General features: G+C 41.4%; 1 protein-coding gene across 5 annotated transcripts in view; it reads right to left on the minus strand.

Annotated features, from left to right (window-relative positions):
* KIAA1210 (KIAA1210 ortholog) overlaps nucleotides 1-20,163 on the minus strand; it is a 149,467-nt gene that overhangs the window by 18,870 nt on the left and 110,434 nt on the right. For all 5 annotated transcript variants that reach the window (XM_069747086.1, XM_069747085.1, XM_069747083.1 and 2 more), the window contains 4 exons: nucleotides 15,308-15,476; nucleotides 12,708-12,831; nucleotides 12,203-12,361; nucleotides 11,236-11,301 (listed from right to left, as the gene is read on the minus strand). In XM_069747086.1, the coding sequence (XP_069603187.1) occupies nucleotides 11,236-11,301; nucleotides 12,203-12,361; nucleotides 12,708-12,831; nucleotides 15,308-15,476 (518 nt within the window). The remainder of the gene's footprint in view (nucleotides 1-11,235; nucleotides 11,302-12,202; nucleotides 12,362-12,707; nucleotides 12,832-15,307; nucleotides 15,477-20,163) is intronic.

Below are 20,163 nucleotides of genomic sequence, written 5' to 3' on the forward strand. Positions count from 1 at the left end.
CTTCTGTGTAACAGTGGTGGGAGCTAATGGATTACTCCCTGATAAAGGTGAAATTTATTTCGATGCATTTGTATGTTGTAGAGGTATAATTACCCCCCCCCCCCAGCTGCATTTAGCTGGGACAGGGTTAACTGAAGTGGCTAACACAGTTGGAGGGGGAACCGAGTGTCCACGACAGAGGCAGGAAGCGACAGTTTGTCAATGCGAAGGCAGCAGTGAGAACGCAGCAGGACTTTTGGGCTGCTAGGGACAACGCGAGACTAATATTCGGGGCAGTGGATTGCAGCAAGTACCCTTCCATGTGATTCAGTCTAATGGCCAAGGGCAATCTCGAGATGGACGTCGCGAGCCAGGGGCACACAACTTGTGAAGCTACAGGAAAAGATGGACTCAGACCACATGGGGAGGAAGGTATCACAATTCGTGATAAGCGAGTATACTCGTTCCTCGGGTTTTCCCCGAGCACGCTCGGGTGGTCTCCGAGTATTTGTTAGTGCTCGGAGATTTAGTTTTTGTCAACACAGCTGCATGATTTACGGCTGCTAGCCAGCCTGAGTACATGTGGGGGTTTGCCTGGTTGCTAGGGAATCCCCACATATATTCAAGCTGTCAAGCAGCCGCAAATCATGCAGCTGTGTCAACAAAAACTAAATCTCCAAGCAGTCACAAATATTCGGACATCACCCGAGCAATGAGTATACTCGCTCATCACTAATCGCAATCCAAATATACTGCTGGAGGTGATGAAGATCCCCAAGGACTAGTAGGTACCTAACCTTTTGGATAACATTGACATGAAAAAAGGACAGATTGTAGTTTTTGGGGGGTTTTTTGTATTGTTTTCCCCATTTTACAGGTTTTTCACTTTTAGGATTTTGACCTATTGGCCATCATTGTGCTAAAATAATAAAATTATATGGTTCTCAGCCACCGTTGGTCCAAAGCCGGCAGAAGCTGTAGTTGTGATTGAGAGGTCACTGCTGCATCTAGCACACACACAGACCAGAGATGTGGCAGATCAACGACTCAACCTAGGTAGGGTGAATTCCATCTCATTTTATGGATTTAAAATAATATTTTTTTATATAGCGCCAACATATTCCGCAGCACTTTACAGTTTAAGGGTAAGCTCACACAGGACTTTTTTGCTGCGTATCTTTGCAGCTTTTTTAATGCTAATTTTCAGCTGCTTACAGATGCGTTTTTTGTCTCTGTGTTTATATATATATATATATATATATTTTCTTTTTTTTTTTTTTTTTTTTTCACAAATTTAAAAAAAAAATAAATTACCTCCATGATTAGTTGGGAAACATTAATGGCTCTTCACACCTCACTACCAGAAACTCCCTGACAATACATCACTATCAGGACACCTCACAATAGCTCACTGTCACTATGGCACCTCACTAACCACACCCCTAAGCTCTTGGCTGTGAGATCACTTCCTGCTGGCCATGATTTTTACGTTTATGCTGCGTTTTTTCCATCACCCATTCAAGTCAATGGGTGAAAAAACACAGCAAAAACGCTGAAAGAAGTGACATGCCCCATGTCCAAAAAACGCAGCAAAGCAGAAAATACTGATCAAACAAAAACCCAATGTGTGTGCATGAGATTTCTGAAATCTCATAGGCTTCGCTGGTACTATAAAAAGCAGCTGAAAATTAGCATAAAAAACGTAGCAAAAATATGCACCAAAAAAGTCCTCTGTGAACGTACCCCAAGAGTTCATACACAAGTCATAAGGAACAACGTTCAAAAAAACACATTAAAGCAAAATAAGACATTGCTGCTGGCCAATAGAGGCCAAACATTTAAAACAAGAAAACAAGAGAGTGTGGGGGCCCACACAGCAGGTGTCAGTGCCTGGGCCCACAGGAGAATCCTCCGCTTCTCCGGTGGGCCAGTCTGAGCCTGCAGCCAAGCCAGATCTCCACTTTGCACTGTCGAGGGGCAGTACCCTGAAACACAGTCTGCAAATTGAGATTCTGGTTTGGCTTTTTATTATTATTATTATACATTTTTATAGCGCCATTTATTCCATGGCGCTTTACATGTGAATACGGGGCAAATATAGACAAATACATTAAACATGAGCAAATAAGGCACACGGGTACATAAGGAGGGAGGAATTTTATCCTAAGTCATGTGACAAGGCTCGTTAAAGGGTCGACTTTGACTGTTAGGGTTGCTACTTCCAATAGGTGGCACTAGAGTTCTAGTCGTCCTCCTCTCTGCAGAGACAATTTACGGTAGTATAAAAATGACGGCACACATAGCCTAATGTGTATGTTCTCAACCACTAGCCTGTTCTGCCCAGGTCTGGGAAGTCATGGACTGCTGCTTGGTTTGACCTCACATCAACAGAGGTGCTCTTCCTCTTCCAGTCTGTTCTGGTGACTGTGCCTCTGTCGATGTCATGCCAATTCACAGTAGGCTGCCCGCAGTTAGGCAGAGTATGACCATTGTGCAAGTAAAGGTAAAGTAGCATACAATGGCTTTTCTTGACATGATATACAACCATCATGGAAACATCATTATTTGCAGTCTGTCGAGATTTTTGGAAACCTATTTAAAATGGTTCTGGCATTCCACTGATGGCTCATTGTGGATGAAAATCATGACACTAAGGCCGGTTTCTCACTTGCGTTCCCCTGATGTGCGGCGGGCTGCGGACTTACTCCGTGAAGCCCCGCCCCGGCCGCACCTCCGCTGTTATCTCCGCCTACATCTGCATGCGGCCTACATCTGCATACGGCCCGCATGCGACCTGCGTACCTATATTTAACATTAGGTACGCAGGTCGTGCGGCTGTATGCGGATGGTGCCGCATGCGTCGTTTTGACGATGCGGCGACCAGCGGAGACGCAGCCATGTAGCATTTTTTTTTTGCCGCATCGTCAAAACGACGCATGCGGCACCATACACATACAGCCGCACGACCTGCGTACCTAATGTTAAATATAGGTACGCAGGTCGCATGCGGGCCACATGCAGATGTAGGCGGAGATAACAGCGGAGGTGCGGCCGGGGCGGGGCTTCACAGAGGAAGTCCGCAGCCCGCCGCACATCAGGGGAACGCAAGTGAGAAACCGGCCTAATGTGAACAACCCCTTATAGTTCGCTCAGTAAGACGTGAAAACAATGTGTACAACGCTGTATATTAGTCACCTTATACCGTATAACTGATCGGTTACTTGCTGCTAGGACAAGATGACGCTATTTCAGGCTCACAGTCATATGATAATCCAGCCAGAACAAGGGCATTTAATTACTTGTCAAGAAGTGAACAGAACAGGAAAGTGATTATTAGTGTTTTACATTTTGTAAGAATCGACATAATCTGCAAAGAACATCTGGCCGCCGTTTAACATTTGTGCTGAGTTACTACGTGCCATTAATCTTCCTTCTTTCCAGAATTATCCATAAGACAAACTCCGCATGAACCATCTGCCTGATAATTGTGTCTAAATGGTGCTTAATCACAAGCTGGGCATCCACTTATTTTGTATAACTTCATAAAACTGGAATTCCGAGGCCGGTCCAAAAGATGCATATAAGAAACCATCATAACCCACAATTACGGAGTGGAGTTGTATTACTCCCTATGCTGTATATTTTTCTTTTGGCCTGCTACAAAACCGGATTATAAGCATTGAACTGCAAATGGTGACTTTGGATATACGCTTACTGAACCATATAACTAAAATAGATCTGTAATATGCACTGTGGCACAACAACGCCTGGCAATTGTGTGTTTCATGTATTCATCTATGAACAGTAAATTTGTGAAAAAGCAATTCACAAATGTTTATGCCAAATACTGTATATTTAGTAGGGGATGCATCCACACCCCTGATACCCTTTTGCATTCATTTTTTGGTATATTTTTAGGGCTTGTCTCACCATAGACCATTTTTAATGGGGCTGTCCACCATTAGGACAACCCCTTCTTCATCTAAAATGTTTGGTCCCGATAAAATAAAGAAAAGCTTATACTCGCATCCAGTGTCGGTGCTGTTCCAGCAGTGTCGGCACTCGCTCTCCCCACGGCTCTTGTGTGATTGCATGGCATGTGGTTCCTGACGCCCAATGAGCCCTGGCGTCAGTGTCCCTGCCTTCATACGACGAACATGAAAAGGAAGTCAGATAAAGAAGAAGCCAGGGCCCCAGCTTATGTTCAATTCGACAGATGGCAGGGACAGTGATGTCAGCGCTGATTGGGTGCCAGGCACCACATGTCATGCAAGCGCACAAGAGCTCTGAGACCACGAGTGCCGATACAGGAGGAGAATAAAAGCTTTTTATTTTATCAGACCCAAACATTTAGATCGAGAAGGGGTTGTCCTAATAGTGGACAAACCCTTCAATGCAACAGAGCAGCAATGCGGTACACCCAAAAAACAAGAGTAGAGAAACCCAGGATTGAGCAGATTACTACGCATGTCTGGTCTATTATATACTCAAAAGACTTAAAATCTAATAGACACAATAAGCAAAGCTACAACTCTCGGAATACCATGACAGCTACATGCTGTCCAGCTGTTGCCAAGGAACTCAGAGGATGAATATCTTCGCTACTTCTTAAAGCAGTTGCTCTGCTAGCAGTATTTAAATGATTGAAAAACAGCGTCCATCGGAGAGGTTATTTAGCGGCAGATGATGTCAACTAGGTATGGAGCAGGTTCCGCTGCCGAGCTCCTGCACCCAACTTAAAACATATTAGTACACCTATGTCTGGAAGGGGACAGCTTTCAATCATACAGGCATGCCTGGAGCAATGACCGTACTGAGAGAATCGGCTATAAGCACAGCCCGGCACTGACTGACAACCGACTTTGCAGTGCATCAATACAGAGGTGGCTGTCAGTCAGTGCCGGGGCATGCTTATAGCCCCTGCTCTCAGTGATGGGAGAGGTGACTGTAATTGCATGCTGAAAGCCAGCGTCTCACAGGAGGAATAAAGTTCATTTTCTCCTGGGCGTCACCCTTTCTGTACTGCGGCAGGGCACCTTCATCAGGACATTAACTTGCAGATTAATAGCGCTACCAGATCTAGCAAATTCCCTCTATGTTTCTAGTTTTCTGTTCAAAAGTATGTCTAAAATTTAGACAGACTAGCTATGCCAACTTTGGAACAGAAAAACAAGAGGTGTCCTGCCTGTTAAATATCTGGTGCAATTTGGATGCATACTTGTATTGAACCTCAATAGTGGTACAAATATAAAATTGACTCAGATTTTACTATTAGAATTTGGTATTAGTGCAAAAGTAAATGACTGGAATTTAAAACTTTTTTTTATATCACCAAGTGATAAATGTCTAAATAACTTGATAATCTTCTCGATTGTTTAAGCGACTTTGTTTTTAGAACATGGATAAATGCTTATACAAAATAACCTTCATAGAAATCTGGAAATAAAATGTTAATTAATCAATGTGATATTTTAACCCAAATTCATTAAGGCTGGTGATTTTTTCGTCAGTCCTGATGAACAGTGCACTGGAGTAAGATGCAACAAATTAATTGACAGGCTTGCGCCTCCTAATAAATTTAGCGCAAATTTCAGCTTCTATGTATTACGGCAAGAACTGTTCTCAAGTTCTGGACTAATTTATGACACTTTTGTAGATTCTAATGACTGTCGACTGCGCCCTCTCCAGACAAATTTCCACCTATTTTTCAAAAAAATGAGAACTGGCATAAAAATGACAAAAAAGACACAATATACGAGCAAGCACAAGAATTTTTGGACTTTTCAAACAAATTTTACTCCAAAATTCTGCCCAAAAATCTGTCTGATGAATTGGGGTCTAAGACTTAAAAATAGCACACTAAAGTCCGCAGATTCTCCCCAGCATCAGTATTTCCAGACCTTAAAAATTCTCTCAACTTTTGGATGTTTATTTGACCCCCACCATGAGAAAAATGTAATATTAGCATTGCGTTCATTCCTCTTTCAGACATCTAAAGAAACTAAGTTAAACATTTACTGCACATGCGACAAGAAAATTTTCATTTAAAACTTCTTACAATATGCATGTTCTCCCTCACTATTGCTACAAGCAAAAAATACTGATCATTTCTAAGCAATTAGTCTGATGTCCTCTTATGAATTTTCTTGAAGTATCAGAAATAAGAGCTGTCAATCAAGTAGAGCTGCACTGAGAGAAGCAGGCCAGTAATGAAGCTGGACTAGTCTCGTCTCTCCCTATGTTTCACTTGTAAGATGGTGGTAAGCAGAAGATGCACCCTGTCATCAACATCCCACAGCACTGGAAGGTGACTAGCACCATCAGTTGGTTACATTAGACAGGCAGGAACTGATTGATGAAGGGTGGGTTCCCTGAGGGAAGAGTATAGAGAGGCCGCCGGGTCAGGCGACAATGGTGTTGTAGTTGCTAAATATAAAAGGCCAAAAGAACAGGACAATGGTGCAGGGACACAGCACCAGGATGTGATAGGAAGGGTAAGTGTGAAAAGGGCTTGTGACTGACACTGCCATAGAGGCACCGAAGTCCCAACTTTGCAGGTCAAGCCATGAAAGAGGAAGCTTATTCCCGGACAGAGAAGAAAACCTGCTGTCCTTAGAAGATGATCGGGGAGAACCAGGCCATTGCTTCCCGTGCAGATCATATTTGGGAAAAATTTCTTATTTGAATTGGACTTGTACTTCAGTAGACTGCACCATAGCCTCAATAGGCCCTGTACGCTGATGTTGTGGAATTATCCATTTGTATACAGGTCCTTCTCAAAAAATTAGCATATAGTGTTAAATTTCATTATTTACCATAATGTAATGATTACAATTAAACTTTCATATATTATAGATTCATTATCCACCAACTGAAATTTGTCAGGTCTTTTATTGTTTTAATACTGATGATTTTGGCATACAACTCCTGATAACCCAAAAAACCTGTCTCAATAAATTAGCATATCAAGAAAAGGTTCTCTAAACGACATATTACCCTAATCTTCTGAATCAACTAATTAACTCTAAACACATGCAAAAGATACCTGAGGCTTTTATAAACTCCCTGCCTGGTTCATTACTCAAAACCCCCATCATGGGTAAGACTAGCGACCTGACAGATGTCAAGAAGGCCATCATTGACACCCTCAAGCAAGAGGGTAAGACCCAGAAAGAAATTGCTCAACAAATAGGCTGTTCCCAGAGTGCTGTATCAAGGCACCTCAATGGTAAGTCTGTTGGAAGGAAACAATGTGGCAGAAAACGCTGTACAACGAGAAGAGGAGACCGGACCCTGAGGAAGATTGTGGAGAAGGACCGATTCCAGACCTTGGGGAACCTGAGGAAGCAGTGGACTGAGTCTGGTGTGGAAACATCCAGAGCCACCGTGCACAGGCGTGTGCAGGAAATGGGCTACAGGTGCCGCATTCCCCAGGTAAAGCCACTTTTGAGCTACAGAGAAGCAGCACTGGACTGTTGCTAAGTGGTCCCAAGTACTTTTTTCTGATGAAAGCAAATTTTGCATGTCATTCGGAAATCAAGGTGCCAGAGTCTGGAGGAAGACTGGGGAGAAGGAAATGCCAAAATGCCTGAAGTCCAGTGTCAAGTACCCACAGTCAGTGATGGTGTGGGGTGCCATGTCAGCTGCTGGTGTTGGTCCACTGTGTTTCATCAAGGGCAGGGACAATGCAGCTAGCTATCAGGAGATTTTGGAGCACTTCATGCTTCCATCGGCTGAAATGCTTTATGGAGATGAAGATTTCATTTTTCAGCACGACCTGGCACCTGCTCACAGTGCCAAAACCACTGGTAAATGGTTTACTGACCATGGTATTACTGTGCTCAATTGGCCTGCCAACTCTCCTGACCTGAACCCCATAGAGAATCTGTGGGATATTGTGAAGAGAAAGTTGAGAGACGCAAGACCCAACACTCTGGATGAGCTTAAGGCCGCTATTGAAGCATCCTGGGCCTCCATAACATCTCAGCAGTGTCACAGGCTGATTGCCTCCATGCCACGCCGCATTGAAGCAGTCATTTCTGCCAAAGGATTCCCGACCAAGTATTGAGTGCATAACTGAACATTATTATTTGATGGTTTTTTGTTTGTTATTAAAAAACACTTATTTGATTGGATGGGTGAAATATGCTAATTTATTGAGACAGGTTTTTTGGGTTATCAGGAGTTGTATGCCAAAATCATCAGTATTAAAACAATAAAAGACCTGACAAATTTCAGTTGGTGGATAATGAATCTATAATATATGAAAGTTTAATTGTAATCATTACATTATGGTAAATAATGAAATTTAACACTGTATGCTAATTTTTTGAGAAGGACCTGTACTGAATTGTTCCTACGTGGGAAAGTGGTGACCTGTTAGGGCAATATGGACGTTCCCCTGACAGAAAGGTCGGGCTTAAATATCCCTAGATAAGCTTCTTATGACACTGATTAACAGGCATTAACACAAAAATCTTGACTGTATACTTCGAATATCATTGACTGTATATCGATCTGTCTGTTATGTGTACTATTTCTTATTCGTGTCTTATCACTACTATTTGCTTTGATTTGGTTTACCCATTTTGAGTCATCACTAAGTCATCGTTACTTTGCCGTTGCATTCTCAAACTTTGTTTACACACTGGCAGATCTTTAAAGTGTTTTTTTAATTTAGAAAAATATGCCTGGCTGGAATTCTGCAGCCAGACTGATTTCATGCTGTCCGTGGTTTGAGTATCATGAATCAGTTGACAGTTTCCCTTTTAATGGGGTCAGTGACAATCATTCCTGGCAATACAATACTTGATAGTGATATGGTTCGGACCACGATTGTGAGAACAGTTGACACTGATCGTAGACGGTGCAGAAATTTCTAAAGCCACCTATCAGATATAAGTCTCATGTCTGGAGCATATAACCTCTATGTAAGGCTCAGACATCTATAAGGTCCCCTTGTAAAAAGTATAACAAGATATGCATTTTTTTGTTATGGCGCATTGTATGGGAGTCAAAAGGACACCATTAGAGTGAATCAAGTAAATACAAGTATATAAATTTATATAAAGTTATAAAATAAAGATACAAATAATATTAAATATTTCTTTATGATGTTTAAATCAGTTTCAATTTAAAACATTCAGTGAACGGGCAACGAATCATTTAATAGCCATACCAATGAGTAAAGATTTGGCTAGAAAACCGCCTTAAGGAATTAAATTGCACAATCAAGTATTAATATTCCCTTCTAATAAAATGATATCATTTAAAAGACTCCACCATAAAATGATTCCATTAAAAAAACAATTATAGCTCCGACCGTGTTGCCAAGTTTTAAGTAAATTGTTTATTTTCAGAACATTTATGAATATGATAGAAAAGCCAAATGAAAATTTTACTCTAAAGTAACCTCGATTACACAAGTTAGGAAAATAAATACCATGTAACAGGAAATGGCTAGTTACCTGTGTTCAAAGGAAAAGGAACACACACATGCTAAATTAATAGAAAATTTTGTGTAAAACAGAAAAGTCTGTGAAGTAAATTTATATATTCTGTAAGAGAGTCTATTGTGTAATGTCAGCAGACAACTTTTGTTTGCAGTTAGAAATCTCCCCATAATCAGCTGTCGGTGAGCAAGGGGCAAAGCAAATACCAATTTACCTATAACTCTACAGAAGGGAAAACTAAGAAGGCACCAATACAAATTGCTTATATTCATTAGATGCCGAAGATCACAGTGGCTATAAGACAGACTGCCTGGAGCCATAAGGCATTTAAGGATGTGTGTTCATGGGGAGTGATTTATCAAAGCTTTAACACCAGAAATCTGGCGTAAAAACATTGAAAAGTCAACTTAGAGTGGTGCCTAAAGTTTGCGATTTTTTGCGCTTCCATGCTAGTTTCTCCCAGCTCTGTCAAAATTGGTGGAGCACGGCTAGGTACGGTGCTTCATATGCCAGAAATCCCATTCCAGCCCGACAGAAGTGAGATTTCTGGGTGCAGCATACCGAGGCAAACACCACTCATCAGGCGCTCAAGATTCATGAAAAGGCATGGACCGCTTCATGACTCAGGAACATCTGTCTCCAGTACGCCTCCTTATCAAGACCGTAATGGTTCACGCCAGTCTTGATGATCTGGGCTCAGAGTGTTTGAGGGGTCTTTTGAAGCTTGTGCGCTCCGAAAAATGCTAAAAAAATTAAAAAAACTAACAAAAACATTACATACAACTTAAATGACTCTTCCAATTCACTATATTTTAAAACAACTTGTTGGTCGCATGCTCAGCCTTTTGCTCACGTTTCCTCTGCTTCAGATTTTGAAAAGTGACTAGAACATTGCATTTCTTTAAAGCGGCTCCTAATGGACCATACTCCAACCTAGGCACTAACCAACTAAAATAAAATGTGACAAAAAATGCATCAACAAAAAAAAAAAAAAATTGAAAAATGCTTTAAAAAAAAAAACAAAAAAAAACAAAACTCAAAAACCAATTCAGGAAATTAAATATTCCTTTAAAAAAGACCCCAAAAGAAGAGAACTTGCAGGAGCAATTTCCACTAGAACATTTTTTTGACCACCTCCAGGAAAACAGTGTGTCCCATTTCTGGAACAGAACTTTCCTCTATGTGATCAAAATACCCCAAGAGAAAAAAATAAGCAGGATTATAGCTATAGGGGTGCAGAGGTAGCACTGACACCCAGACCCTGGTGCCTGAAAGGTCCAAATGCTCCACTGCAACCACACCAAGTTTCTAAATGGCACATGATACTTGGGGTCCTGTGTGTGATTTTACTTTAGAGCCCATTAGTGTGAAGATACCCCAGTGCTAAGGTGGTGTGGCCAGAAAATGGTGCATCAATGTCTATGGAGGAATCGGAAAAGAAAACGGTCACCTAAAGGAACATTTGTTCGGGAGCCAGCTTACCCTTCAAATAAAACCAGCTCTGTTCACGTAATTTTAATTACCGTACATACTGATTTAGCAAAGGTTGCCATGACTCCTAAAGTACCATATTAATTATGTGTCACAGAAGGTTCTCTCATGTATGAGACTGAAGAGGACATTGGTCAATGGCTGGTGCAAGTTAAGCTGGGTGTAATAATACACTTATGTGCGGTGATATCGCATTGCTGTGTTATTGGTGATAAGGGAACCTTTGCTAGCTCTCCACATAGAGCTTAGCTAATGTATTGAATAGGTCACATCTTATACATATACATAAACCATTACAAAGAAGCATACATACCGGATCGTCTTCACTGTCTGTTCCTCCTAAACTTATAGAGCTTCGTCTCTGTGCACTGACTGAGGTCTGAGAAGGGTAAAAACAATTAGTAATCACATTTCAGTATATAAGAAAAGAGAACCCATACATAAATCAGTATGCCATCTTAATGGTATATCATGAATGCTGGGAGAGCCCTCGAAGTATATCTATGGATATCTATGGAAGGTCAATCATTGACTTTGGCCAGACTAATCTTGTAATTATGAGTTTTATTGCTCAGAGGAGTCGCTAAATGAAATTTTGCTATGAACCCCAAGTTATAACCAGGCACAAACCCTACTTTACCTGCCATCAAACTAATCCTCAACAATACATATGGAAAAGAAGAAATAAAAGTAGAAGAATTAAAAAACAGTCTTATCGAAAAGGTTAAGTTTATAGTTCCAGCTACACTTTCCTCCCTTCCTGGGTAAAAATACATCTTATTGCCCTAATTTTAAATATCATAACCATAGCAGCCGACTTGTCTATATCCCTGCAATGCACCTGGAGAACATGCTCAGTTTCCCACCAGCTTTACTACCCCAAGTCATTGTGTACCCAGGACATACAACAAGCCAGAAAAATCTCAGATGTACTGGTGATTGGGCTACAGTATATGGGTCAAAGCCATTGGAATACAATCCCATCACCAAAGCAACATCCAAAGTCAGAGTTACCATGGGGTTAAAAACATTAAAAGGGGATTTTAACATAAGGAAAGATTTTAGAAATCCATCTAAAATTGAATGCACAGTTACCACAACAGTCTATCCGTTCCCACATTGGATATTATCACCTTCTGGAAAGGGCCGGAGATAGGAAATCGTGTCAATCATTTATAAAGCCTAAAAGTTTTCACAAAGCTGAAGGACAGCCAAGACAAACCCTTTAATACCTTTAATAAATACAAAATAATATATGCAAACAAATGCCCCTTACTTACTTTCCCCGATGACTGGGCAAGAATCTCATGCAATGATGTTATCTCCGGCGGACTCCTCGGCAAGCCATCATCTTCTGAAAGCGCCCCCGAATCCTCGAGCTTCTTGGGGACAATAACTTGCGGTGGAGATCCTATCCGTATGTTCTGCTGAAGCTGCAGCTACCGAATAACACAGCTCATTGTTAGGTCTAGCGCACGTATAAAAGGCAGGTCATTAGCTTCTGCTGTCAGGATGAAAGAGAGATATAGACCAGCAGCTTAGTGTCACAAGAGACAAGATAATTTGTAAATAATTGACCTGCACATTTGATGAAAGTCCTAATTATTTATTTAGCAGCCACCATTATTTCTAAAAAAGTATCAATGGACAAGACTTTGGGAATACTATGAATACACTACGTATAAAGAGATGGAGAAAATGTGCAGCTTGGCTGCAAATGGGAAATTTGCCCTTCAAGTAAAAGACAGGGTTTTAGAAGTATAGTTTTATTCTTTATGCTTGTACCTGCAATGCCTTCACCTTCCCGGGGGTGCACTCCTGGGATATATCTTCCTTCACAGAGCTCTCCATCTCCAAAATAAACACACTGTCATGAGATACTGCCTTGTTCCCCATATTTGCTTTGGCCCTTTAAAAGAACGAACAAGTAAAAATTACTTTTTACATTTCTTTTAAACACCCTACAAATGTTGGCTGCGAACACCTTCTACAAGTTGCTTTGATTGCTTTTTGGAGGGGGAAAAAAAAACAAGCCATCTTTATGCAACATGAAATTTGTATCTCCTGGATTGGTCACATGGACATTGGGTGTTGGTTAAAAAAAAAAAAAAAAAACAACAAACAAAAAAAAAACTTTAAAGAAGAAGATGTATCACCTATATATTTTTTTTAAAATAATGAAAAAAAAGCATAAACAAAAATGCATTTAATGGAAAAATTTTATGAAAAAAAAAAAAATTGTCATGAGATTATGACCTGCTTCTAAACCTATGTCACATTCTTAACTCCTTCCTGACATGCAGCCTACATGTGTAGCGGATGTAGGCGGCGCAAGCTCTGATCAATACAGATCTGTGTTTACTTCTAATTCGGACTTTGGCATTTAAGGATTTCAACCAAGAGGGCGAGGTTGTACAATTTTCTAATGCACCCCCCCCCCCACCTAGTGCCTACTGAAGGTCTTCATCACCGCCATCTTGGTCTTTGAAGCCCAAACTGTGGTTGGGATGAATCGTTGTTTTCAGAATATACAGCATTACTAGAGTATTAGATCAATATAAATGGGCTCATAAATGAAGTATAGTGTCACACACAATAAGAAATCATACTTACCACCCACACAAACCACTGCGGCGGTGGTAGGTAAGCAACAGGGAAAAATTTGGATAGTTAAAAATACAATTTTTATTCAAATACAGCAAGTACAAACAAGGAATAAAAAAATGCATGTGGCTCCGTTTTTTGTTCATTGTTTGCCGCAGTGATTTGTGTGGGCGGCAAGTTTGATTTCATTACTAGAGTATACAGTTCAAGAGATCAAATGACTGCAGCTTTAGTCCTGGGAAGTGGGGGAGAGGAAGGTTAACAAGAAAAAGAAATAAATTTGGCAAAAAAAGTTTAAAACATTTTTTTCAAAGCACCCATAAAAAAAAAAAAAAAAAAAAAAAAGGAATCCGTAAAAAAGAATTTTCTTTATTCACAAACTTTAAACATGGAGGATACAGACTTTAGCACGAACCATATAGGTAGGAATCTCAACGCGTTTCTGGAGACTAAGCTCCCTTAAAGGGACTCTGTCAGCTGAATTTGGCGGGACCGGTTTTCGGTCATATGGGCGGAGTTTTCGGGTGTTTGAGTCACCCTTTCCTTACCCGCCGGCTGCATGCTGCCTGCAATATTGGATTGAAGTTCATTCTCTGTCCTCCATAGTACACGCCTGCGCAAGGTCATCTTGCCTTGTGCAGGCGTGTACTACGGAGGACAGAGAATGAACTTCAATCCAATATTGCGGCCAGCATGCAGCCAGCGGGTAAGGAAAGGGCAAATCAAACACCCGAAAACTCCGCCCATATGACCGAAAACCGGTCCCGCCAAATTCAGCTGACAGAGTCCCTTTAATCATGAAAATTATTTTTTACGGATTCGGTGAAGCTGGACATTCCTTCTTTTTTTGACTTTACACGCCTGGACACAGCGGGTCCGTGCTCCCGAAGATTGGTTTATGCATCATGGGTGAGCTGGCTTATTTTTCCGCTTTCCAAAAAAAAAAACAACAAAAAAAAACAAAAAACACCACACACATTTTATTGCCGAGTCCATAATAGTCCATTCCATATAATATTCTTTCACCCATTCTGCAAACAAGAAAAAAAATGAAAAAGTGCCAAAATTGTGCTTTGTAGTCACCACAGCTCCCCCAAAAATGAAATAAAACACATAACTTTGTGTACCCCTCAACATGGCTCCAATTAAATTTACAGCTCACCCTGAAAAAAAAAAAAAAAAAATGACCACGCTAAAAACATTAAAAACAAAACCCCAAAAAGAATTGCGAAGAAAAGCACAATTCCATCAGTTTCACTTCAAATAAATTAAGCTCTGATAGATTCCCTTTAAAAAAAGGCAACATTATCACTAGGTTTTTGCTACATAATCTGAGAGCAGAATAATGTAGGGGCAGAGACTCGGATTCCAGTGATGTGTCACTTACTGGGCTGCTTGTTGTAGTTTTAATAACATCACTGTTTTCTCTGCTGTAGATCTTGGCAGTTCTCTGAATGTTGAGCTCTGTTTAACAGCTTTCTGCCTATGCAGAGTGTACACAAAAGCTGTCAGTGGATTACAAGGCACGCGATAACTTGTCCTATAGTCAAATAGTGATAATCTCCTGCTGATAAAACAGTGGATTTTATTGAAACTACAATGAAACCAGTAAGTGACATATCAATGGAATTAGGGTTTTGGCCCATTTACCATGCTGCTTTCATGATTACATTGCAAAATCCTTCTGACAGATTCCCTTTAGCACAGAAATTATAATGAAGATTAGCCACTTTTACACAAGAGTGTGGCAATATGTCCATGAACCATACTAATTTTCTTACACTTTTTCTTCATCGACATGAAAAGCAACGGTGCTGGCTCCAGATGCACTGACATCGGTACTGGACTGGCTGGGTTTTAGGTTGCTTTCTCTACTAGGAGTTGCAGGCTCTTTCCTTTTCTTTTTCACAAATAATTTCTTGAAGGCCTGGAATTTCGATTTCTTTTTCCCTGATGGAGAAAAAGATTTGCACGTACTTGAATTATAATAATCAATTAGAATTCCCAGTTACACATCCCCAGAATGGTTCCTTCACGCATCTGATCTTTTAGACTATCTGCATACAGAGTTTTCTTTTGGACACAGACAAAAATGACAAGTTGTCAGGTGGAAACCGCTTCTGGAGACTTCGCGACTTTTTGGAATTTTCAATTGGTTTTGAAAAAAATGTTTTCCTAAAGACTTTAAACCTTTTGATAGAATCTGCTCCAAATCAGGCACTGCTCATTCAGTAGCTCCTTCAAAACAATTCATATACATAACCCCCCCCCAATCAAGCGTTTTATAAAATCTGCAGTGGAAAAAGAAAAACACTCAAAAAGACTAAACTTCAGAAGTGGTTTGTAATAGAAATACATACGAACAGTCTTCCATGTGTTTTTGCATTGGACTGCTCCCCCCCAAAAATCTGAAAAAACACCATGTGCGCATTCCAGAAAAATCACTATTCTTCACAGATGTCACACATATGAAGAGTTATCTAATGGTTACACCTGATCATTAGGACCCCCAGTGATCACCAAAACTGGGGTCCTTTGACCCGTCCCTTCCACTAACCGTAAGACCACAGCCAGAAGAAGTTCAATGGAGCAGATGTGACCTACCGGTCTTTTCAAAGTCTACGATACGGATGAAAACCCCTTTAAAGAAAAGAAGACGACCACATAGCACTTGGTTTTCTGTAAGGACAATTTCCCGTAGGCTTCTGAACTTAAACCAGTCTTGTTTGTGGAGCAGTACGCTTGTCCACAGAGCCAATGGGTACATGCACTAGTCCAGAAATCAGACCCCACTTGCCGATTCTATGACTTTTCCCCCATACGGATCTGAGATCGTAATACCTGCACTGGGGAAATATATACTCATGTGAATGTAGCTTTATGTCACAAGATTTGTATTGTGAGGGCTCCATGTAGGCAGATTATGCAGAGGTGTAGGTGCAGTATGGCATTATTTTGGGGGTACTGTTGTGAATTCTGTGATCAAGCTCCCTCCTGTGGTCACGAGTGGTACTGCGGCTTCTGAGTTTCCTTCCTCAGGTGATGAGGTTAAGTCGTTAGGTGCTGCTCTATTTAACTCCACCTAGTGCTTTGATCCTGGCCTCCAGTCAATGTTCTAGTATTGGTCTTGCTTCCTCCTGGATCGTTCCTGTGGCCTGTCTGCTCAGCATAAGCTAAGTTCTGCTTGTGTTACTTTTGTTGCTATATTTTCTGTCCAGCTTGCTTTTTTGGTTTTGCTTGCTTGCTGGAAGCTCTGAGACGCAGAGGGAGCACCTCCGTACCGTTAGTCGGTGCGGAGGGTCTTTTTGCCCCTCTGCGTGGTTGTTTGTAGGTTTTTGTGTTGACCGCAAAGCTATCTTTCCTATCCTCGGTCTATTCAGTAAGTCGGGCCTCACTTTGCTAAATCTATTTCATCTCTGTGTTTGTATTTTCATCTTACTCACAGTCATTATATGTGGGGGGCTGCCTTTTCCTTTGGGGAATTTCTCTGAGGCAAGGTAGGCTTATTTTTCTATCTTCAGGCTAGCTAGTTGCTCAGGCTGTGCAGAGTTGCATAGGGAGCGTTCGGCGCAATCCACGGCTACCTCTAGTGTGGTTTGATAGGTTTAGGGATTGCGGTCAGCAGAGTTCCCACGTCTCAGAGCTCGTCCTATGTTTTGTGGTTTTTGTCAGGTCACTTGTGTGCTCTGAACTTCAAGGTCCATTGTGGTTCTGAATTACCTATTCATAACAGGGTACTATATACAACTATTAGTATTTTTTAAGTACTGCCCATATTCTGACCTCCAAATAAGAGGAAAGCTCCTTGAAACAATGCTCTGTCCACACGTCACCACCGGCGGTTCCATTAGCCCCTGCCTTACTGATTCACTTTCTATACTCAATAATACGTCAACCTCTTTCACCATTTTACAGCTGAATAAATGATGTTCACAATAGGGAAAAGGAAGAATAAATGCTTCTCATGAGCAAGATTTCCCAAGTTAATCGTGTGTCACTGGCGGAGAATCTACAAACTACAGCTGCAGAGGAGGAATTATTTATTTTTACAACGATCTCTCTAACATCTGTATAGATACATAAAATACATTTAAAAGGATCCTGCCAGTCCAGAAATTCTGTGTAGTATAAGGGCAGCATGTTACAGAGCATGAGAAACTCAACATCAGGGTGTAAAGGTTTGTGAGAAAAGATTCAATATTATATTGGACTAATTAAAATCTGGTGTCAAGTATTTTTAAGAGTAAAAAGGGGCAGTTCCCATCAATGACTGACAGCTTACCATGTATAATCGTGCATATAGGAATAGCTGTCAACCACCATAACAATGCTGGCAGATCAGACATTATGTGCAACATGAAATGTTCTTTTTTAGGGCACGTTCACACGGTCAGAATTTGGTGAGTTTGTTACCTCAGTATTGGTAAGCCAAAACCAGGAGTGGGTGATAAATACAGAAGTGGTGACATGTTGGTGTTGGGGGCCCATCTATCCTGTGTGTGTATGTATAATATATATATATATATATATATCTACCTTCTCACAGATGTCGGTGCCTCAGCCAACCCCTCCAAAAAAAGAGGAAAAAAGCCCCAGTAGAATCCGACCCAGACTCGGGAGAGATCCAGTCCTCGGGTTCGGAGGAAGATTGGAAAAATGAAGGCTCCACTTCTATCCCCACCTTTAAACCAGAAAACAAAAAATACTATTTTAATTCTGAGGACATGAGTGACCTAATTAGTGTAGTAAGAGGCACCATGGGGGTAGAGGATGAAGAAGTTACGCTCACAGTACAGGATGAGATGTTTGACGGTCTAAGACCCAAAGATCAAAAGGGTTTCCAGTACATAAGAAAATACAAAATCTAATTCTGCATGAATGGGACATCCCTGAAAAAGGTCTGACTGTTCCATCAGAACTAAAGAACCGGTTTCCATTGGACGGGGAAAACTCTTTATGGGAGACCCCGAAAGTGTATGTACAGGTGTCCAGGGTGACTAAGAAAACAGCCCTTCCCTTTGAGGACTCTTCTCAACTCAAGGATCCGATGGATCGTAAGATAGAGAGTTTATTAAAGAAGTCCTGGGACACCTCCACAAATTTACTGAAGCCCAATATAGCCTCCACTTGCGTGGCCAGATCTCTGTTTGTCTGGTTACGCAAGCTTGAGGATAATTTGACACAGGGCACCCCAAGAGGAAATTTTAGACTCCCTCCCCCTGTTACAGAAAGCAACGGGGTTCCTAGCCGATGTTTCTGCTGAATCGATCCGAGTAGCCGCGAAAGCGGTCGTCCTCTCCAACTCATCCAGGAGAGCACTTTGGATAAAGTCCTGGGGAGGAGATTTCGTCTCCAAGTCCAAATTATGTAGCATACCCTTCCAGGGTCATAATGTATTTGGACCCGTTCTGGATGATATTCTGCATAAGGCAGCAGATAAAAAGAAATCTCCCTGAGCTGAAAATTTCTAAAAAAACGCTTTTTTCGCCCCTCCCGTGACCAGTCTTCACAGAGAGGAAAAGGCAAAACGAGAAGATGGAGTTATCCCAAGGGAGGCAGGGGCAAAAATATCCTGGCCCCTCAGGCCCAACAAACCCAAGATAAGCAGTGACGGTGCTCCGGTCAGGGGTTGACTCTCACTCTATTTCACCAAGTGGCAGACCATCTCAACAAATCAGTGGGTCCTTCGTATGTTACAAGAGGGACTAAAAATAGAATTCGAGAGACCACCCCCACAATGCTTAAGGATAACCTCCCTTCAAACCCCAGATCTCCAAAACTCCTTGTTAAAGGATGTACAAAAACTACTGCGATCAAATGTGATCTCGCAAGTACCAAAACTGGAAGAAGGACGTGGTCATTATTCGCGTCTCTTTATGATAACCAAGCAGTCTGGGAAAAACAGGAATATTATAAATTTGAAACCCTTAAACAAATCAGTCCGGTACAGAAGATTCAAAATAGAGACAATCAAATCAGTAATCCCCCTCATCGGTCAGAATTGGATGATGGCGACTGTGGACCTGAGGGATGCGTATTACCATGTGCCAATTCACCAAGAACACAGGAAATTCCTCAGATTCGCAGTCTCCAAGGGGCACCAGATCGAACATTTCCATTTCAATGTCCTCCCCTTCGGCATCTCATCGGCCACACGAGTTTTCACAAAAATTATGGCGGAAACAATAATCTTCATCCGTCAACAAGGAATATGCATCGCCCCGTATTTGGACGACTTCCTTATTATGGCATCATCTGCCCCCTGTCTGGAAACAGACGTATCAAAGACCCTGGAAATATTACAAACCCTGGGTTGGATCCCAAATCTGGAAAAATCAGAGATCCATCCCTCCACAAGGAGGAAATTTCTGGGGGTGCTACTAGAATCGAAAGAAAGAACATCGTTTCTACCCAGAGATCATCAGATCAACCTTGTCCGTAAGGTAACCAAATTCAGAGGCCAGCGTGCACCGACCCTCAGACGTACGTGCTTCTACATTCCAGGAGACGACAGACTCCATTGAATCAAAGGATTCTTCTCCCTGGCCATGTAAAATCAGCTCTAAAATGGTGGCTAGATTACCAAAATCTCCAGAGAGGAGTCAGCTGGGATCACCTTCCCCTAAAAACACTCCGC

The sequence above is a fragment of the Ranitomeya imitator genome, chromosome 2 (genome assembly GCF_032444005.1).
Source record: "Ranitomeya imitator isolate aRanImi1 chromosome 2, aRanImi1.pri, whole genome shotgun sequence".
Classification (NCBI taxonomy): domain Eukaryota; kingdom Metazoa; phylum Chordata; class Amphibia; order Anura; family Dendrobatidae; genus Ranitomeya; species Ranitomeya imitator.